The sequence below is a fragment of the Peromyscus eremicus genome, chromosome 20 (genome assembly GCF_949786415.1).
Source record: "Peromyscus eremicus chromosome 20, PerEre_H2_v1, whole genome shotgun sequence".
Classification (NCBI taxonomy): domain Eukaryota; kingdom Metazoa; phylum Chordata; class Mammalia; order Rodentia; family Cricetidae; genus Peromyscus; species Peromyscus eremicus.
Genome location: NC_081436.1, coordinates 3590975 through 3613030, shown reverse-complemented (window position 1 = coordinate 3613030; position 22056 = coordinate 3590975). Strand labels below are relative to the sequence as shown.

The 22056-nt window shown below is 48.8% G+C and overlaps 1 protein-coding gene across 1 annotated transcript in view; it reads left to right on the top strand.

The window, feature by feature from the left end:
* The first annotated feature begins 5463 nt into the window (after positions 1-5463).
* Dip2b (disco interacting protein 2 homolog B) overlaps positions 5464-22056 on the top strand; it is a 206093-nt gene continuing 189500 nt past the window's right edge. The window contains exon 1 of the mRNA XM_059246852.1: positions 5464-5706. Within this exon, the coding sequence (XP_059102835.1) occupies positions 5607-5706 (100 nt within the window). The 5' untranslated portion in view covers positions 5464-5606. The remainder of the gene's footprint in view (positions 5707-22056) is intronic.

Sequence of the window (22056 nt, the reverse complement as noted above, 5' to 3'; positions counted from 1 at the left end):
GCTGGCCACTGAGTGGAACATGTGGCAGTGTAGGAGGGCAATGGGTAGGCAGGGTTTGGGGGAGGGGCCAGTGTCTCTGGCAGCATGGTCAGGGTGGAATGTTCAGGGTCCTAGTTTCCAGATGAATGGGAATCTGGAGGTGCCCTTACCCTAGTCAATAAGACCCGGGCCACGGGGCACTGGCTGCATGTGGAGGTCAGAAGTCAATTTGTGGATGTAGGACAGTTTTGACCACTTATCTCCATGCTGGCAGAAATTTTCATGATCGCGGAAGATGGTAAATCCAGTGGCCTTCTTGACTGGTTGTCAAGAGCGTATTGTGGCCAGGCCTTAGCACACAGAGAAATCAGGCACTCATGACATATGGTGTCACATAGCCCCCATTTGAATAGATTTTGTAAAAGACACCCCAAGGGTATTTGGGGATCTGCCTTAGACCCGCAGTTGCCCCTTTCAGAAGCCTGTGCCGGAACTCAAAGTCTAAAGCAATGCATCCACTGCTGTAGGCTTGAGGGTCATGTGGGATGTGCCTTTGCACAGAGTGTCTTCTGAACAAAGGGTCCCATGGAACAAAGGTGGTCTTTGTTACCGCAATGGGTTGGGGTTGCCCCTGGCATGGCCATGTCTTAGCAGGGTACCCCCAAAACTGGGAAGGGTTCTGAACCCCTAGAGGCAGTGACTTGGAATGGGCAATTTACCGGGCCAAAAGCCAATCTAGTCTGGTGGAGAGCGGGTTTAAGGAGAGGAGTGGTTTTTCCACCGTGGGGCCAGAGGCCAATGTGGGGGAGGGGAGGGAGCCTCAGCTCCTTCCCAGCCAATGCACCAAGATGAAAGGTTCCCATAACATGATTTTAAGGCTCTCTGCCGATGCTGTAATCCAAATCAAGCTGAATCAAGAATAAAAGACCAAGTTTATTGGGCAAAATATTCCCAGGTGATCTTCCCAGTCCCCAGAGATGTGATCAGGAGAAGAGACCAGAAAAAAAACCCATATGGCCATTCTCCAGGAGGCAGTTTAAATACCTTGTAGGCATAGTCTTGAGTGGTTCCGGGAGAGGAACCACAGTTTGGCAGGTTTTCTGAGGGCAGGGTCTGGAGAGAGAGAGCATTGGGGCCCAGCTAAACACTAATGAAAGCATCATTGCTTCCGTGACTGACTCCCAAGTACATCACACCAGGTCATTATTACTATATCCTGTTGGTCAAAGCAGTCACATGCCATGCTCAGTGAGATTTCATATTCAAGAACTAACTATATAGTTCCAATTGGCCAAAAGCTCACTGCAATGATCCTTCTGCCTCAGCCTCCCAAGTGGTCAGATTACTGCTATGCTGCTCTTGGGTCTCATTTCTTTTCCTTTTGAAGATTTGTTTGTTTGTTTTTTGAGACAGGGTTTCTCTGTGTAGCACTGGCTGTCCTGGAACTCACTCTGTAGACCAGGCTGTCCTGGGACTCACTCTATAGACCAGGCTGTCCTGGAACTCACTCTGTAGACCAGGCTGTCCTGGGACTCACTCTGTAGACCAGGCTGTCCTGGAACTCACTCTGTAGACCAGGCTGTCCTGGGACTCACTCTGTAGACCAGGCTGTCCTGGGACTCACTCTGTAGACCAGGCTGTCCTGGGACTCACTCTGTAGACCAGGCTGTCCTGGGACTCACTCTGTAGACCAGGCTGTCCTGGGACTCACTCTGTAGACCAGGCTGTCCTGGGACTCACTCTGTAGACCAGGCTGTCCTGGGACTCACTCTGTAGACCAGGCTGGCCTGGGACTCACTCTGTAGACCAGGCTGGCCTGGGACTCACTCTGTAGACCAGGCTGGCCTGGGACTCACTCTGTAGACCAGGCTGTCCTGGGACTCACTCTGTAGACCAGGCTGTCCTGGGACTCACTCTGTAGACCAGGCTGTCCTGGGACTCACTCTGTAGACCAGGCTGTCCTGGGACTCACTCTGTAGACCAGGCTGTCCTGGGACTCACTCTGTAGACCAGGCTGTCCTGGGACTCACTCTGTAGACCAGGCTGTCCTGGGACTCACTCTGTAGACCAGGCTGTCCTGGGACTCACTCTGTAGACCAGGCTGTCCTGGAACTCACTCTGTAGACCAGGCTGGCCTCGAACTCACTCTGTAGAGCCTCCTGCCTCTACCTCCCAAGTGCTAGGATTAAAGGTGTGCACCACCACCACCGGGCTTGAAGATTTGTTTTTATTTATAGGTCTATGTTTGTGTGTGTGTGTTCCTGCCACATGTGGATGCCCTTGGAGGCCAAGGAAGTACCAGAGATCCCTTAGAGCTGCAGTTACAGGTGTTTGTGAGCTGCTTGATGTGAGTGCTAGGACTAAACTCTAATCCTTTGGAAGAACAGCAAGTGCTCTTAACTGGTGATCAATCTCTCGAGCCCCCTCATGTCTTTTTTTTTTTTTTTTTTTTTTTTTTTGTGGTTTTTCGAGACAGGGTTTCTCTGTGTAGCTTTGCGCCTTTCCTGGAACTCACTTGGTAGCCCAGGCTGGCCTTGAACTCACAGAGATCCGCCTGGCTCTGCCTCCCGAGTGCTGGGATTAAAGGCGTGCGCCACCACCGCCCGGCCCCCTCATGTCTTTAAAGATTTATATATTCATTTTTATGTGTATGAGTGTTTTGCCTGCATATATTTGCACCAGGTGTGTGCCTGGTCCCCCAGAGGCCTGAAGAGGGCGCTGGATCCCCTGAAATTGGAGTTACAGGGGGTTGGGAGCCACCACATGGGAGCCGGAAATTAAATCTGGGTTCTCTGCAAGAACAAACAGCGCTCTTAACCACTGAGTCATATCTCCCAAGTCCCGTTTCCGACCCCCCCCCCCCCCAGCTGAGGACCGAACCCAGGGCCTTGCACTTGCTAGGCAAGTGCTCTACCACTGAGCTAAATCCCTAACCCCCTCAACCCCATTCTTAAAATTTTTTCTTACATATTTATTTCATGTGTGTGCATGTGGAGGTCAGAAGTCAATTTGTGGGAGTTGGTTTTCTCTTCCTATCATGTGGATCCCACTGAGCCATCTCATCAGCCCTGGATCTCACTTCCTGAGGGAAGGTGTCAGTGAATTAGTAGTTTTCCACTGAACTGAAGTTGGTGAGAGGACTCCAAAGTAAAGGCACTTCCTCAAAGACTCACCACCTGACCCATGTGGGAGGAGAGAGCTGATTCCCACAAGTTGTTCTCTGATTTCCACATGGGCATTGTGGCACATACAATAAAGACCTAAGCTCAATAAATAAATAAGCAGTAACAGGGACAACTGAGCAAACTGGTGAGTCTTGGGGCTTGGCTGGCTGTGTTATCCAGGCAAGTAGTCTACTCATGCCCATATATTTTAGTTAAAAGGAAATCTCAACATTCACTCCTGAACAGCCATGAGCTCACATTTCTTTCTCTCCCTTCCTCCTTCCTTTATGGTGCTTTTTCTTTCTTTCTTTTTAAATGATTTATTTATTTGCATTGGTGCATCTGTGTAAGGGTGTTGGATCCCCTCGAACTGGAATTATAGACAGTTGTGAGCTGCCTTGTGGGTGCTGGGAACTGAACTCTGGCCCTCTAGAAGAGCAGTCAGTGCTATTAACTGCTGAGCCATCTCTCCAACCCCTTCACAGTGCTTTTTCAATAACATCTTACAATGCAGTCTTGTCTGGCCTGGAACTTACTAAGTAGACCAGACTGACTTTGAACTCAACCTCCTGAGTGCTGGGATTATAGACACGAGCCGGTACTCACTCCCAGTTTCTGTCATGTTGGTGATTGATCCCAGGGTTTCCTGCATGCTAGGCAAACAGTCCACCAGTTCAGCTACATCCCCAACTCCCATTTTTGAGCAACAGGGAAAGAGAGAGAAACACTAGGGGCCCCTCAGAATGTGAGAAAAAACAGATCCTGCATCCGTTGTTTCCATGTGGCAAAATTTCAATACTATCAACAGAAGACGAAATTACAAAAATGTAAAACAAAGATCCTAATAGTTCTTGGTAAGAATACAGCAATGTTTGGGCCCTCTTTATTCTAAATTAAAATGAATACTTTTGGACTACATGTCAGGTTACATACTAAGGAGGCTAAAAAGGTAAAGCAAAAACTAACACTCCACCCCCCAGTCAAGCTCGGGCATGTCTTTGATCCCAGCTGACAGGAAGGAGGCAGAGAAAAGTGGATCTCTGTCAGTTGAGAGTTCCAGGGCAGCCAAGACTGCCATAGCAAGATAGAGTTTCATGGTGTAGCCCTGGCTGGCTGGGAACACACTATGTAGACCAGGCTGGCCTAAAACTAGCTTGCACCATTACACCCAACATGATGTTTTTGAAAAATTATTTTGACGGAGTGGTGGTGGTGCATACCTTGAGACCCAGCACTCACTCAGGAGGTAGAAGCAAGTGGATTTCTGAGTTCGAGGCCAGCCTAGTCTACAGAGGGAGATCCAGAACAGCCAAGGCTACACAGGGAATCCCTGTCTCGAAAAACTAAAATAAAAGTAAATAAGTAAACAAAAAATAAATAGAGTTTTGTTTATGTGTGAATGTGTGGATGTCTGCAGAGGTCACAGAAGGCTTCAGGTCCTGTAGCTGGGGTTTCAGGTAGTACATGGGTGCTGAGAACTGAGCTTGGGTTCTCTGCAAAAGCAGCCAGCGATCCTACCAATGGAACCATGTCTCCACCGCCCTACTCCCCAACTAAGTTCTTTTATAAGTCTTTATGAATCAAGGCAAGATTTAGCAAGTTCTACTGTAATCCTTTTTCTTGTGATTTCAGACATGTCTCATGCAGCCCAGGCTGGAAAGAATGACCTTGAACTCCAGATCTTCTGGTGGTTTCCACCTCCGGAGTGCTGGGATTACATGCACCAGACACCCAGCTTTCTCCTGTCTTCAAAGTTGTAACTGGGCCGGGCGGTGGTGGCGCACGCCTTTAATCCTAGCACTCGGGAGGCAGAGCCAGGCGGATCTCTGTGAGTTCGAGGCCAGCCTGGGCTACCAAGTGAGTTCCAGGAAAGGCGCAAAGCTACACAGAGAAACCCTGTCTCAAAAAACAAAAACAAAAACAAAAACAAAAACAAAGTTGTAACTGAAAAAGAAAAAAAAAAAAAAGTTCTTGGCAGGCGGAATCCAGAAACTGGTGGGTGAAGGACGTGGCTCGTGCAGGTCCTTTTAGAGAGCGTCGTCCACTAGGGAAAATGACAAGGGAAAGGACAAGACAGAGGCACGCTCTACCGGATGAATGGACTCCTTGCTTGAGAGTCTGTGGAAGATGAGCGCTGTGTGTCCCGGCAGGTGCCACATATCTGGTGGACCGCCCTGGGAGAGCCGAGGAGGCGACTCCAGCCTGCGCTCCCGGAGCTCCGCGGCAGAGGGCGCCCTAGCCACGCCCGTCCTGCTCCTCCGGGGCGGGGCGTCCTCCGGGCCGGGGGCGGGGCCGCGCGCTCACGTGACCCTAGCTCATGGCGGCGGCGGCGGCGGCGGCAGCGGCAGCGCCGGCGGCTCTCGGCGGCTGGAGCCGGATCCTGTAGCCGGGGTGTGGGCCCGCGTCAGTCCGTCCCTCCTTCGGCCCCCTCTCGTCTTCCGGAGTGTGGCTGGCGGAGCCGCGATGGCGGAGCGAGGCCTGGAGCCGTCGCCGGCCGCGGTGGCCGCGCTGCCCCCCGAGGTGCGGGCGCAGCTGGCGGAGCTGGAGCTGGAGCTGTCGGAGGGTAGGCGCGCGGCGGGCCGGGCGGGCGGGCGGGCGGGCGGCGGCCTGCGGGGAGGCTGGGCCGGCGGGGCTCGCCGCTCCCCAGCCGCCAAGCGTGGCTGCGCTTTCATTGTTGTCCCGGGGGGGCCCCCGCAGGACTTGGGGACGGGTCAGCTGGAGACAAAGCTGCGCCCTCAGGCTGACACCTTGCCCCGCTGCCCTGCCTTTCTCCTGAACGGCCGCAAGCCTGCACCCTCTCTCCTGCCTTCAGAGGGAGACCCAGGGGAACGCCGCAGCTGCATTTCTTCCTGCTCCTCTAACAATGCGAGGTGCCTCACCAGTGACAGGCGTGAGAAAGGAGCGGGGGAGCCATTGAGGGTCCGAGGGAGGTTGGAGGCAGTGGCGCTAACCCAGAGAGACACCCCCGATGCTGCTGCTTTTAGACCATCTCTGTCGTGGGGGGCCGCGGGGCTTTTTCTTGGCACCTGTGTTCAGGCTGGGTTTCCGCATCTGGTCACCTCGGCCAGCACCCTCTTTCTTTTGACAATGGATTAGTACAGGGAGGGTTGGGTTTATTTAGATGATTTCAAACACGGACTAAATCTAGGCACTGTTACTAGAAAAGTCCCTTGGACAACAATGAGGCGCTCAATGCCGGCTGTGGGCATGTGATCAGGCGAATGTGCTGTTGCGATCAGCTCTCTGTAAAGTTCCTGTTTTTATCGCAGGCGGCCTCTGAACAAAAGCAGCATTTTCTCCGCTCTGGGTGTCAGTACTTTGCTGATGTCTCCAGAGTTGCGTATTGTTGAATTCCTTCCCAAAGGCCTTCACTAGTATTTTTCAAGTGCATTAAAAACTGTTGATAAAAAAAGAGAGAATGTGACCAAGTTCCCAGGAGAGTTTCAGTTCTGACTTTTGTTAACTTATGGCATTGCGGGGTGTTCCCCTTTAAAAATCACTTACAGTGGAAAAACCAGGAGTGAATTTGAGTGTTACAAATCTTAAGCAATTGAAGGAAATAATTAATTTTAATAACACTTTAAGGCTTTCCCAATGTATAGGGTGGTTCTGTTTTCACCTGTGCGTAATTACCAACATATTATTTTTCAATTAATCATTTGAGAAGTGTTTAGGAAGATAGGAATCCTTTGGGCTGGTTGCCCAGTGATACTTTGGGTCAAAATATTCACCAAGTAAAAAAATCAGTTGAAGTAGTTTGTTAAATGGTAAGTTTCCCTTAGGTTTTCTTTTTCCTCGTCATCCTTTTGTGAAAGTGTTATTAAGTCTGATGAATTCCATTCAGATCTTTTAAAACAGTTATTATTTTTTTAAAATAACAAATCAGCTGTCGCTTTCATTAGCCAGAAAGTGAGGTTTGGCTGGATGTTGGCATGAGAGGGAGATTAAAAATGGGTCTGATTGCTTTCACCAGGGAAGGGAAGTCCTGGGTGCTCCTCTTGGTGTGGATCTGCTCCGAATGATTATTGTTTACAGCTCTGGGTGTTTTCTAGACATCTTTAGAAAGAACTATTCTGAGGAACTGTTTCTAGGATCCACTACTGATGAGCTCACCCCACTCTCTGAGAAAGGTGTGAAAGTCTTAGAAACTGGGAATGTCAGACTTTAAACATTTTAAGGTCAAGGGAATCCATGCAGGATGTTTTGATTGGCACATGACTTAGTTTAAATTTATTTCTTAAGGATTTGTACTGCATTAGGCTGCATTTTACTTCTTTGCGCTCTAGGAGGAAATAACAGTTGAGAAACCTTGAGTCTGCAATGTCAGCGTATTGGCCGTCTGTCTGTCTTGCTTCAAGTACACAGATGGTTGGTGCTATTTGGAGTGAAGTTAAAATAAGCAAGGGGTCCCTAAATCTGTGGGCGGTGTTTGTGACATCAGCAGGGGTCCCCAAATCTGTGGTGGTGTCTGTGACATCTGCAGCATATTTTGAACTAACCTTTCCTTTTTAAAACACATTTTCTCTATAATTACTGTTCTGACAAAAAGACTCGGCTTTTTTTTTTTAAGGCTTCTGTCTGTGTTTGTCACGACTTGTTGACATTGGTGCGTTCTGTCTTTCCATGCCGTTTTCATTAGGTTCAGGTGTAGTTGGTCCTAAAGATAGGGAGCGTCTGAGCGAACTACGGTGGAGGATGTTCTTTGTGTGTGTGTCCTGCTGCAGGCTTTGGTATGGATGAGCCGGTCTGCTGAGATGCAGGTCGGTGCCTCCTTTGGGCTGTTTGCCGCAGAGCTCAGTGCAGAGAGCCTGTGTGATGGGTCAGCTGCTCCAGGCTGCCCCGGTGGACCGCTTCTGCACTAACAGCCTGAAACTGTCCGGAGAACCATTTAGACACTGAATTTACACATGAATTTGATAGATGAGTCGATAGGATTTTTAACACAGTCCCAGTTTCAGTGTTTTCTCAATCTCTGCCTGTGTCGTCTGTTGACAGTGAGCCCTGTTGGACTTCACCCCCGAGCTGTAATGGGGCTCGATTAGAATTGTTTGCTTGAATCTGTCCGACCCTCTGGTGTGTAATGCTGCTCTTACACACGTCCTTTGAGCACCACTAACCTTCTTGACCGGGTGAAGCAGGTATACTTCATCCCCTTCCCCACTTCGGTTTAACAGAAGGGAAAATTTGGACTCAGAAAGGTTAAGTGTTTTGTTTAAAGCTGCACAGCTAGCGGGTGCCATTTTCTCAAGCTGTGTTATAATTATAGGATCTGAACGATTTAAATATCTGAGTTGTGATTGCACAATAGTTTTTTCCCCCTCACAGGAAACACTGCATTCAGTGTTTATGCCACAGTTCTGAATAGCCTTGTTGGTTCTCAGATTCATGGTGTCTGCATGCTGCTCAGCTGCTGTGTTTTGTGCCTCTCTGTGCAGAGGCTACAGAGGTGAGCAGGACGCTGTGCCAGCTTTCAAGCCTGCTAGAGGACATCTCTTAAAAATGTCAACAAAACGTCACACGAGACCATGATACGCCGCCGTGTGCAGGGGCTGCCTTCTAAGAAAGGAAGCTTTTCCGTTGTGAAAAGCGGCAGAGAGCTGTAAACACAAGGTTTATGGGGTTGATAGCAAGGGCTGTGATTTGGCTGGGGCACAGCAAATCGTGAGGGAAGAAGTGTGTTAGACCGGCTCTGGTGCTGCAGGCTGGAGGGTGAGCAAGTCTTTCCGTGTCTGAGAACAGCCCAGAGACAGCAGCGGCGACTGGAAAGGTATTTAAGATAAAATAACACTTACCGGAAGGGAGCCTCCCTTTTCTTGTTTGAACACTTCTCTGGGCAGGAGCGGCAACACATCCTCTCTGTCTCTACATGTTTCAGTCCCTATCTCTGAGTCCACCTTGAAGGCGGAGACGTAGAGGGCACCTTCTTAGGAGTTGTAGGAGAGTTGAAAAGGAAGGGGAAGTGATGGGCAGACTGTATTTTAATCTCAGAAATGGGCAGATCGACTTTTGCCTGCAGAAAATTTGTAAAGCCTTTCTGTTTACCTGTAGTGGGGACCCTGGTCACTTCCCTCCAGATGTCACTTACTCATGGAGTTGCAGGCTACATACATACCCTGGAGCCACAGCTAGGCAACTGAAATACCTAGTGCTAAGAAATTTCAATCTAGAATATAGATTGTTGTTTTTATTTATATTGCTGCATGCTAAGCAAGCACTCTACCACTGATTTCCACTCTCACTCAGTCCTATAGACTTTTATTAAATTACATTAATTATTAATTACATTCTGTGTATGCACATTAGCTTGTGTGTGAGTGTGTGTGTGTGTGTGTGTGTGTGTGTGTGTGTGTGTGCGCGCACGTGCACGCATGCACGCATATGTGTCATGGTGCATGAATGGAAGTCCGGGGAACTGTGGGATCAGTTTTCTCCCTCCCAGCTACAGATCCTGAATGGTGAACTAAGGTCGTTAGGCTTGTTGGCTGGTGCTGTTGTGATGAGCCTCTGGGTCAACCCCAGTTTCATGTTTTTAAAATGTATTATTATTATTATTGTTTTGTTTTGTTTTTTTTCAAGACAGGGTTTTTCTCTCTGTATTTTTGCGCCTTTCCTGGAACTTACTCTGTAGCTCAGGCTGGCCTCGAACTCACAGAGATCCGCCTGGCTCTGCCTCCCTAGTGCTGGGATCAAAGGCGTGCGCCCCCACCGCCCGCATTATTTTTTTATTGGACTGTTGGGGATTGAGTCAGGGCCTTCCACATGGTAGGTGAACGCTCTGTCATTGTACTGTATCACCGTCACCCGGCTCTGTAGTTTTTACTTTTTTTTTTTTGTCTTTGGAAAGAGAGTCTAGGCTGGCTCAGAAGCCACCACACCTGGCCCCCATAGATTGATTTCTTTTTGAGATATCGTCTCTCTATGTAGTCCTTGTTGTCCTTGTTGTCCTGGAACTCACTGTGTAGACCAGGCTGGCCTCCAACTCACAGAGATCCTCTTGCCTCTGCCTCCCAAGTCCTGGGATTAGAGGGGTGGTGGCGTGCGCCACCACCCCTGAATTGTTTATTTAAATAATTTCAAAGGCTTTTCCCAGAGTTTGTGCCTTGGGTACTACAGTTCTCCATTGTGCTCAGGCCAAAAGGTGGAATAATGCCCCTTCTTGCCTGTAGTTGTTATAATTCTTTACTACCAGTTTCTATTTTTTTCACTTATATGTTTTCTAATTAAACTGCTTTCCATTTAATATAAATTACAGAAGCCATCTATATTTTCTTTCTTTTTAAGTTGGTGGTTTTTTTTTTTTTTTTTGGTTTTTCGAGACAGGGTTTCTCTGTGTAGCTTTGCGCCTTTCCTGGAACTCGCTTTGGAGACCAGGCTGGCCTCGAACTCACAGAGATCCGCCTGCCTCTGCCTCCCGAGTGCTGGGATTAAAGGCGTGCGCCACCACCGCCCGGCAGTTGGTGGTCTTTTTAAATTTTTTTATTTTTATTTTGCAATACAATTCAGTTCTACATATCAGCCACGGATTTGTTTTTTGTATTTTTTTTTTTTTTTTTGAGACAGTGTCTCAACTATGTAAGCCAAGCTGGCCTTGAACTCATAGGGATCTGACTGCCTCTTCCTCCCAAGTGCTGGGACTAAATGCTGTGCCCCTGTGTCTGGCTCCTCTTCTTCCTCCTTAAAAATATGTGTGGCTGTTTTGTCTGCAGTATATGTTTGCACGGCACTGGGTGGCTGGTGCCCACAGACGGTGTGAAGGACAGACAGTTGAGCTGCCCGCCATGTGGGTGCTAAGACTTGAACCCAGGTCCTCTGGAAGAGCAGCCAGTGCTCTTAACTGCTGAGCCATCTCTCCAGCTCCGATTTCTTTTAAATCAACCCAAACAGGGTCTTACTGTGTAGCTCAGGCTGGCCTTGAATTCTCCATCCTCTTGCTTCATCCTTCCAAGTGCTGGGATTATAAACATGCACCACCACATGCGGCTTGTTTTTTTTTTCCCCTTTCTGTCTTCCTTCTTTTCTTTCTTTTATATATACATACGTGTGTGTGTGTGTGTGTGTGTGTGTGTGTGTGTGTGTATGTTATGTGCATAAGTGTTCTTTCTGCCTGCATGTATGTATGTGCACCATGTGTGTGCAGTGCCCTTGGAGACAGGAAGAGACATGGAGCCCCTTAAATTACTGACTGTTGTGAGCTGCCATGTGGGTGCTGGGAATTGAACCCAGGTCCTCTTTAAGATCAGGCAGTACTCTTAACTGCTGACCCATCTCTTCAGCCCCTTATTTTTATTTTTTATAATTTTTTTGTCTTTTAATTTAATTTTTTTTTTTTTCCGAGACAGGGTTTCTCTGTGTAGCTTTGCGCCTCTCCTGGAACTCACTTGGTAGCCCAGGCTGGCCTCGAACTCACAGAGATCCGCCTGGCTCTGCCTCCCAAGTGCTGAGATTAAAGGCGTGCGCCACCACCGCCCGGCTTAATTTAATTTTATTAATTTATTATTATTATTATTTTTGAGACAGGGTCTGGAATTTGCTATGCAGACCAAGGTATCCTTGAACTCACAGAGATCCACCTGCCTCTGCCTCCTGAGTGCTGAGATTAAAGGCGTGTGCCACCATGCCTGGCTTATTGTTGTTTGATTGTGAGTGTGTGTGTATGTTCACACATGACGTGAGTGAGGTGTCCTTGGAGGCCAGAAGAGGCCATTGGATCCCCTGTAGCTGGAGTTACAGGTGGTTGTTAGTGAGTGATGTGGGTCCTGGGAACCACACTGGTGTTTTCACAAGAGTGTATGTGCCCTTAAGCACTGAGCAGTCTCTCCCGCCTTCTGCCTCGCTTCTTTCTTGGTATGGCTTTAGGATTGCAATGAATTTTTGCTTGGTTCAGTTTGATTTGAATGGAAAAAAAATCAAGTCTCTCTCTTGATGACTTGATCTTGGCATGAGATGGGATTGTATAATCATTTGAGAAGTATGTGTTGGTGTCTGGTAGGTATCTTGGTCCAAGTCCTGACTCCATTCCTTAGGTAGCCGTGTGACCTTGGACAAACTGCCTGAACCCCCTATTTGGGTTTCTTCTATCGAAAGACTGAATCCCTCATTGGAGTTGTAAGGAAATTTAGTATGAGCTGGGTATAAAATGGCACATAAGGCATTTAACACGTGTTCACCTTTGTTTGCCCCATAGTGAACAGGTGCTCAATGACGGGGCTCTTTCTAACACCTTGTACTACTGAACAGAAGAGGTCCCCTGTGAAGTGATGAGTGGAGTCAGTTTGTGGAGATGTGTTTTAAACATTTCCGCTCTACCATCAGTTGTTCTGCTGACAGCCTGGATCCCTGGTCTCACACACGCTAGTCCCACGGCCGGCCGCCTGGAGCAGAAGAGCTGTTGGTTTGTTCCTTGTAGACATCTGCTGTATGCACGAGATGCCTGCCTGAGCCTGAAGGATCAGGCACATGGCTTGAGTGTGGTTTCTGAGTCTCAGGCTTCTGTAGCCAGGGAAGGCTGGTGTGAGCGCTTCAGCCCTCAGCAGGCTGAGCCTAAGCTCCCCCCCCCCCCATCCCCATTCTTGCCCAGGGAGCACCTTCTTTTGCTTCCTCTTCCAGTTATTTTCTGGGATCTTCTCCTTTGAGTTGACCTGCACCCACTCTTGTTGAGCCCCATAGTCCAGGCCTGGCTGGCCTGTCCTCTCGGATGATCTTTGGTCTTTTTTGAAGCTAGAGCTTACATTTGAAGCCTTTGCTGAGTCCAAGGGTCTGACATTCATTGTCTTTGCATTATAAGTTTCCTGACGGAACAGATAAGCTTGCATGTTGCTTACCTTGGGGTCAGTGCTAATGCTTCCGAACACATCAGTAGCCCATTTTATTGTTGTGTACCATGGAGGCCAGAAGAGGCCTTTGGATCTCCTGGAACTGGAGTTACCATGTGGGTGCTGGGAATTGAACTCAGGTACTCTGCAAAAGCACACAGTGCTCTTAACTCCTGACTGTCTCTCCAGTTCCCACCCTTACTCCCCTTTCCCTCATTGCCCAGAAGAAGAACTACTTCCTCCCTGTTCTGAAGTGCACACCTCTGCTGCGTTCTCAATGTCACCCGCCCATCCGTCCTCCTCTGTGGGATCTGGGACCCTTCTGTCTCTTCACGTCTAATCTTTTTGGCTCAGCTTCTCATGTAACTTCTTGACTCTCGGCTCTTCTTGTCAGCATTTACAGTTGTTCCAGTGTTTTCTGGGAAGACGGGAGAAAACACAACAGACCCTTCCCAGATTCTGCCTGAGTGGCTGCTTGCTGTCACGTGTCACCATTCTCCTGCCTCTAGAGCAGAGGAGATACCAGCTGTGTCTTTTTCTGTTTTGCCTTTGCTCACTGCTCAGTCCACTGTGTCTGCCTCATCAAGCCACTGAAACAGCTGTTGCCATGGCTACTGGTTAGTCTCATTTCAGACTGAGTGCCTCTGGCTTTCTCTGTAGCGCTGGACACAGCCCTTTGCTTGTTGTTTTTAATTTTTTAATCTTTTTGAGACAGGTCTCTAGCCCAAGGTGTCTTTGAACCTGTGGTAATCTTTTTGCCTTGGCCTCCGAACACTGGGATTACAAGTGTGAATACCATCCCTGGCTGTGTGGATCATGATCTCAATGACGTTTTCTCTTTTTTTTTTTTTTTTTTTTTTTTTTTGGTTTTTCGAGACAGGGTTTCTCTGTGTAGCTTTGCGCCTTTCCTGGAACTCACTTGGTAGCCCAGGCTGGCCTCGAACTCACAGAGATCTGCCTGGCTCTGCCTCCCGAGTGCTGGGATTAAAGGCGTGCACCACCACCGCCCGGCCCGTTTTCTCTTCTTTTAACTTGATAGCATGGATCCTTCTGGTTCCCAGGCTGTTCTCATGCTCTGTCCTGGCTTCTTACTCCATCTTTCTTCTGATGCAGGTGTCTTCAGTAACTTGTCATTCTTTGTCATCTTACTCACATACACTTACAGACAGTCTCACACGTGCCCAGGGCGTCAGCTGTCGGTGGCCTTCAGTTGACTCCTGGCTGTTACTCTCCAGCACTGACGTCCTCTGCTGTGAGCACACCACTGGTGTTCTCCCAGACACCACTTATTTAGTAGCTCCAAAGCTTCCCCTGTCCTGACTCCTCTTCTATGTCTCCTTCCTCTCTCCAACGATGGCCATTATTTCATAATGCTGACTTTCTGTCTGGGATGGTCGATTTCCATTGTCAACTTGTGTCTTAGTTAGGGTTTCTATTGCCGTGAAGAGACACCATGACCACATAGCAACTCTTTTAAAGGAAAACATTTAGTTGAGGGGTCTGGCTTACAGTTTCAGCGGTTTAGTCCATTATCATCATGTCGGGGACATGGTGGCGTGCAGGCAGACGTGGTGCTGGAGAAGGAGCTGAGAGTCCTACAGCTTGCAGGCAACTGGAAGTTGACTGAGTGTCACACTGAGGGAACCTTAAGCAAAAGAGACTTCAAAGCCTGCCCCCACAGTGACATACTTTCTTCAACAAGGTCACATCTACTTCAACAAAGCCACACCTCCTAATAGTGCCACTCCCTGTGAGCTTATGGGGGCCAGTTACATTCAAACTACCACACATGACTGGACCAAGAAACATCAGTGTATTAATGAAGTGGACCTTTGGTTGTATCTTCAAAGGCTCTTCCGGAGAGGATTAGCTGAGGGGAAAGTAGGAAGATTGCTCTCAGTGTAGGTAGCACATCTCACAGGCTGGGGTCCTGTCTGGATCAAAATGGAGGGAAGAAAGAGAACAAACAGACCCAAGTTCACACATCTCTTTCTGTGCTGTCAGTTTGCTACCACAGGCCTTCCGTGACGAGAGGGACTGTGCCCCTTAACTGTGAGCCACATAAATCTGTCTCTCGAGTCACTCTGTCAGGGTATTTTGTCATAGCAACGAGACAGTAACTAATGCATCCTCTAAGATTGTTCCCCATGCTGTCAGAGTTCTGTAGGCCGGATGATAGGTATAGAATAGAAAACGATTGTTTATCATTTACAAGTCAAGAAGCCGGAGCTCCAGGTAGCCACCTCCTGCATTCTTGTGAGGGCTGTGCTCTGCTTCAGAGATGCTGCCTTCTAGCTCTGTCCTCAGATAGGTGTGACCAGGCTTTCCTAAAGCATTGTGTAAGAACGGGCACTACTCCTGTTCATGAGTGCTCCTGATCCCTTGTGGAAAGCCCTGCCTCTCCCCACAGCCTCATTGGGAATGAAGTTCCAGCACATGAGTGGGGATGGGGGTTCACCACCGTTCTCACCATAGCAGCTCACCCACTTTAAAATGGGGCTTTAGATGGAGCCCCGTGTCCTGTTGACTCTCTGTCTGTCACTTCCCTGAAGCACCCACTGCTAGTCTTTTCTCCTCCCGGTCCACCCTGCTCTATCCTGTTGTGATCGTTTTGAAATAAACCAAAATCTTTTTTTTTTTTTTCTTCAAGACAGGGTTTCTCTGTGTAGCTTTGGCGCCTTTCCTGGAACTCATTCTGTAGACCAGGCTGGCCTCGAACTTACAGAGATCTACCTGGCTCTGCCTCCCGAGTGCTAGGATCAAAGGAGTGCTGGGATCAAAGGCGTGTGCCACCACACCCAGCCGAAATTAGGTCCCCTTGAAGAACAGCCAGTGCTTTTAACCATTGAGCCATCTCTCCAGTCCCTATTTTTGCACATTTCTATTTATTTATTGTTTTTGAGATAGGGCCTGGCTTTGTAGTTCTGGCTGGACTGGAATTTGGAGGGATCCACCTGCCTCCGCCTCCCAAATGCTGGGATTATAGTGTGTGCTACCATGTTGGTTGCAAGTGGTATCTTTATTGCATAGTAAGTGCCAGAAGAGACACACACACTTTAAGATGCTAAGATGAGGGATATTGGTGGCCCTGTAGCATTATGGGAAATGGTGTCATTGGGGCTCAGGAGGAGTTTGGGCAGATGGCTAGGGGAAGAGAAGACTAGATTTGTGACTCAGAATTATGATGATGTTGTGACTAGAGTTCAGTACGTCTAGTTTGTCTGTATACATGGGCAAGGCTGAAGGCATGACTGGGGTCGGGGCTACCTTGTGGACCGTGTAGTCTCAGCAGGATGCAGGTGATCATGACTTCTTTTTTTTTTTTTTTTTAAAGATTTATTTATTTATTACGTATACAGCATGTATGACTGCAGGCCAGAAGAGGGCACCAGATCTCATTACAGATGGTTGTGAGCCACCATGTGGTTGCTGGGAACTGAACTCAGGATCTTTGGAAGAGCAGTCAGTGCTCTTAACCTCTGAGCCATCTCTCCAGCCCGGTCATGACTTCTTATTGGGGATCTGTGTTGATGTACTACAGATGCTCAGTTCTGTGGTGCATGGTACAATTTGGAATGTTGATCTAGTTAAAGTTTGGTGGAATATATTACTATTTTAATAAAGACTTGGAAACCTAAGGTCAAGGCTAGGGGGATGACTCAGTAATTTAGCCTCAAACATGAGGACTGGCATTTGCACCCTAGAGCCTGGTAAATACTGGGTGGGGGTGGCAGCCCAGTCTAGCCTCAGAAAGCAAAGACATGGGGATCCCCAGACCAAGCTGGCTAGTGAGATTAGCCATAGCATCAGTGAGCTCTGGGTTTGATTGAGAGACCCTGCCTCGTTGAATAAAGGTGGAAGAACCAACCAATTGAGAATGATTCCCAACATCAAGTGTACCCACATGCATGTGCAACCCTACACATGGGTGCCAAACACGTGCAAACATGTATACCTACACACATGCATCACACACGCACAAGTTGGAAGAAAAAAACAGAAAATCTAAGATAAAATGGAATCTTTATGTTTAAGGTTTATAATGAATACAGTTTGCTTTAGTGGCTGGCCACTTGGTGTGTGCTGTGGCAGTTGGCCCCATATCCCTTTCTTCTGCCCTCAGAAGTTATGAAGAGTTACAGATGAGTGTTTCCCTAGAGAGGGGTAGATTTAGGTTCCCGCGTCATGTGGTAAAGGGCACTATTCACATAGGATACGGTGTGCGGTGGCCCCACTGGTGAAGACTGGGGCCGGAGAGCAACGACACACAAGAGTCACCACCCACTCACTCATCCAGTGGCTAAAGCCACTTCCTCTGCAGTGGGTAGGGAAGGTAGGTGGGAACAGGTGACAAGGAGGCAGAGTTGGTGACTCTGGAGAAGCAGGAGGGCTGCGGATCGGAGATTTGGTGGAAGAATCTAGTGGACTGCTAGGCTCCAAGGCTTCTAGAGAGAGAGCTGGCCTTGCTGGTCCTGCTCCTAACTTAGGGAGGGGGCCTAGCTGTGGGCAGAGGGGAGACCGAGTCAGGCTCACCGACTGTGCGGACATACAGCTGAAGGTCTGTAGTGGTCATAGGCTCTGTGGGTGTGGATGCTTCAGGAAGGCCTGGCCGCTCTGACCGGCAGGCGCACTCAGTGCTCCTCAGTATACCCTCCGTAAGGGGTGTGACGGAGGTTGTCCTAGGAGAGCGTGCTGGGGAGGAAGAAAACCGAGCTCTGGGAAGTACCACATTGGACCTGCAGAAAAGGAACCTGGGAAAGAAAGTGCCTGTGAGAGAAGGGCAGAGCAGTGGGGTTGGCGTCCTCCAAGTCAGCTGCTGAAGGAGCTTGACTGAAGGGACTCAGAAAATGCCACCCAGCTTACAGGCGGAGGAGACGTCAGTGTCTCAAGCTTTTGCCTGAGCTTCTTGTTGATTGTCGTGCTTCTTTTTTGAGAGACAGGGTCTCACTACGCAGCCCTGGCTAGCCTGGCACTCCCTTTGTAGTGTAAGCCGGCTCAACCTCAGAGCAGTCTTCCTGCTGGAGTGACAGGCAGTTCTAGTGGCCCTGGGGTCAGGTGTTGTGTGGGGGAGGCTGCATCACGTTGGGTTCCTCCTGGTGAAGCCTGCAGAGCAGAGAGAAGTGGAAATGGAAGCAGGCAGGGTCACAGCCCGCTGGGAGGAGCTACAGTAGTAGGTTGTTTGTCCGTGTGTCTATTCCTTGGCTGTCCCACTAGAGAGAAGGACCCTTGTCCCAACCACCACAAGGACGGAAAGAACTGCTGGTGTGGTAGGCACTGGCACGCTTCTGATGGCCAAACAGGAGAGAGTGGAGCGTGTTGGAGTTGGGGGAGAGGGCTTGGAGACTTGGAGGAGGACCACGGTCCTGTTGAGTCAGTGGAGTGGAGGTTCCCAAGCATGGCTGGAGTGATCATCCATCTGGAGTGACCTCATCAGGGAATGAGGAAAGGACAGGGAAGGGCAGATGGTTGTGAGTGGTACAGAAGGAAGTTGAGAGGTCTCTTTTGATGGCCTTGTGATTACTTTGTCAGTCAGAAATAAAGAATAAAAAGTGAGTGTATATATTTTTGGGAAAAACTTTGTGAAGACATTAAAAAAAAAAAGAAGACAAAACCCCCAAACAGCAACAAACCAACCAACTAAACCCAGAAACCACCCACCCCTTCTTAAATGGCGGCACTCAGGAGGCACGTACAAGGACACATCCTGGACGGAAAGCAGCTGAGGCAAGGCTATGCCAGACAGGATGACTAAGAGTAGGTGAGACGAGAGGCCCGAGTCTCAGACCTGCAGGTCGGGTGTGGCCGTGAGCTACAGAGGGGCTCAGCACACCTGTGTGCATGCTGGCTCTTTCTGCCCCACAAGCAGCAGACGGCCCTCGGCTTCTTAGAAGTTGGGGGGAAGGAAGGGAGTCCAGCTCCTCCTCACTGTCCCTCCTTGAGAAAACCAACAGAAACCTGAGCTCTGAGTGAGCTCAGGGTCCTCATCAGACTCTTTCCTGTGATCTGTTTCTGATTCATTCAACAGGAAACGACTTCCCAACTGTAGCCAACCTGTTCCTCCAGTAATGTAGAAGTACAGGTAACAGTGAGAAAGAGGATGTGTGTTGTCACAGGGAGTCATAAGCGACACGGCTGTATTTGTCTGTCAGGCTTTATCTAGAATTAGGGACTGTTACACATGTATTTGGTTACAATGCTCTGTTTTTGTTAGTCAAGTTAAAGACTTCTTATTTCTCAGGATCTTTCTAGAAGGGAACAGAGTAGGAAGGAGGTTACAGTCCTTTAGACTTGGGCTGAAATAAAATAACCCAACCAAGCTGTGTGTTTTTCTTTTCTCTCATTGAATCGACTGGCACTGGAGACAGGCTTCTGAGAGGTGAACTCTACAAGGCAGGACAGGGGGGCTGGGCTGAGGCTCTTCTCCTTGGTTAGAACATGTTCCCTGTGAAGGAGAGCGTCCATCCGAAAAGACAGGCTCCACGGGTGATGTACTGAAAGCAAGCTACAGATTCGACGCACTGTTGAATTCTCTGAGGGAAGGCAGCTGCGGGGTGTGAAAAGTACCTGCTGCTTTTCAGAGATGGAAGGACATTTCCTTCAGATAGAGTGACTAAGATGTCCCAGTTGGAACTTGGCCTGGTCATGATTTGTATCAGTACATAGCGGTGGAGGAAACTGTCTCCACCACCCTACAAGTTAAGCGTTTAGCTGTTAGTTAAGCAGCACCGCAGCTGGGCACTCATTTTGCAGAAGAAGAAAAGACTTCGTCAGCGCTTTGAGGAGAACTTGGGCAACAAGTCATGTGGTCACTTTGGCATAAAAAAGCTGGGGACCCATTTCTCACTTTCACAGGAAACTAAGTTACAGCTAAATCCTTGTTTTACTGAGAGTTGTAATATGTTTATATCTAAAAACATCTTTTAGTACTTTTGTATCTGGACTGGAGAGACGATGGCTCAGTGGGGTTCCTTGCCTTCCCTTTCCCTGGAGGAGTACTGGAGTGTCACAGATGAGAGCACCCCAGCTTTGGTGTTTTATTTTTTTTTTTTTTATTTTTATTTTTTTTTTTTTTTTTGGTTTTTCGAGACAGGGTTTCTCTGTGTAGCTTTGCGCCTGTCCTGGAACTCACTTGGTAGCCCAGGCTGGCCTCGAACTCACAGAGATCCGCCTGGCTCTGCCTCCCGAGTGCTGGGATTAAAGGCGTGCGCCACCACCGCCCGGCCAGCTTTGGTGTTTTAAACGTGGGTTCCAGGGACTGAACTTAGGTTGTCAGGCCTGTACAGCGTGCTGAGCTGTCCTGTTGGCTGAGAACCTGTTTTGTTCCAGCCCTTAATTTTGTGCTGCTAAGAGAGCTTATGATTGGCTGTTCGTGAAAATGCACAGCAAGGAAGCCCTGCTCCAGTCCCTTAGGACAGTGACTTTTGGAAGGAAATCCAGAGTGTGGACGAACAGGCACCTACTTTATACTCAGAGTGCGTTAAACAGTAAAGAAGTTAAACAGTATTTTTTCTTGGTACTAGGGATTGACTCCACGGCCTTGTGCATGCTATGCAGGTGCTCCACCCCTGAGCCACACTCCCTGCTCTTACACTTGGGAGGGAATTGATGGTTGATGTGTTAGGCAGTAACACTGAGGAGGAAATACAGGCAGCTCTACCCAGTGTGCTGGGGCTAGACAGACACCCAGTAGCTAGTGGGTAGAGTGAAGGGTTTATTTCCATAGTGGAGGTGTGAGCATATTCATGGACAGTGGGTTAGATCACTTGAAGGGAGGAGGGTGATCACTCAGGAGAGAAAGTGGAGCGCATGGGGAGACTCTTGTCGACAGATGAGTTTCTGGGAAGTGCAGGATGTAGCAGGTGCCCTGCAGGCTGGAAGGCTTGTCTTCTCCTGACTGGGAATGACTGGAGGGGAAAGATGACTCCTGAGGTGCCGGGTGGGCACAGAAGTGGCACTCTGGTGGGTGGTGTGGTGCTGTGTGAAGAGAAATGCTCAGATTCGAAGCTGTAGAGAGACTGGGAGAGTGAGGTGGGGAGCGGAGTGCATTTGTCAGTCCTGTGGCCGAGTAAGAGGCTGGGCTGGACATGGTGGGCAGGATGGAAACAATGGAGAACAAAGGCAGATGCAAAGGCTGTGGGACCAGTACTGGAGGATACTGGGGTGCAGTGGGGGCGGGGAGACCAGGCAAAGAAATGCTGGTGGCTTGGCTAGAGGAGGCTGCTCACCCCAAGTTTAAGAGCACGTGGGATGAAGTTGGTGTGGGATTAAGCAAAGTGGAGGCAAGAGGGACGAGCGGTTGAGGAGGGTGACCGGCCAGAGCAGCTTCGGTGCTGTGGCCAGCCTGCCCATCAGTGTGGTCAGCATGGATGTGGAGGGCCCATGGCATCAGGATGTCACCCAGGTCGGTGTGGTGGGTTTTGATGGTCTGAGGATAAGGCAGACCTCTGGGCCTGGGGAAGAGCCAGGCTGTCAGTGGGAATGCGCCTGAGGCCTGTGGTCAGGACCACAGTGCTGTTGAGCTCAACTTCACGGGCTAGCGTGTCTGTCCCTACACATGCCTGTGCATATGTGTTCCGAGTAAAGAAAACAGTCGTCTTATTTTAGGGCTATTGAGTTTCAGATGAGGCAAGAAAATGTTTGTAAGAATACTCTATCTTTTTTTTTTTTTCCTTTTCATAAAAAGGCATAGGAACATTTGGAGAAACTCAGAAGTGTGAAGAGAAAAATAGCCTTCCGTCAACCTCCGTACTCCATTCACAAGTCCCAAAATGTCACCATTTTCTAAACTCCCTTTTGTGGTTCTGATAGTTAATAGACTAAATTACAAAACACATTGTAGGAGCTAGGTGTGCTGGTACATACCTTTAATCCCAGAACTGGGGAGGCAGAGGCAGGTAGATATCTGATTTCAGAGTTAGCCTGGTCTACATAGTGAGTTTATGCTAGCCAGGGCTGCACAGTATACATACACACGTTGTAACAACTTCAGGAGGTATCCTTTGGTTCCCTGTTAGGAACAGTGAGAATTAACCCTACATGTACTCTTTTTTTTTCCCCTGAGGTTTTGCAGTTCTATTATTGTTTTTTCCCCGGTAACTTTT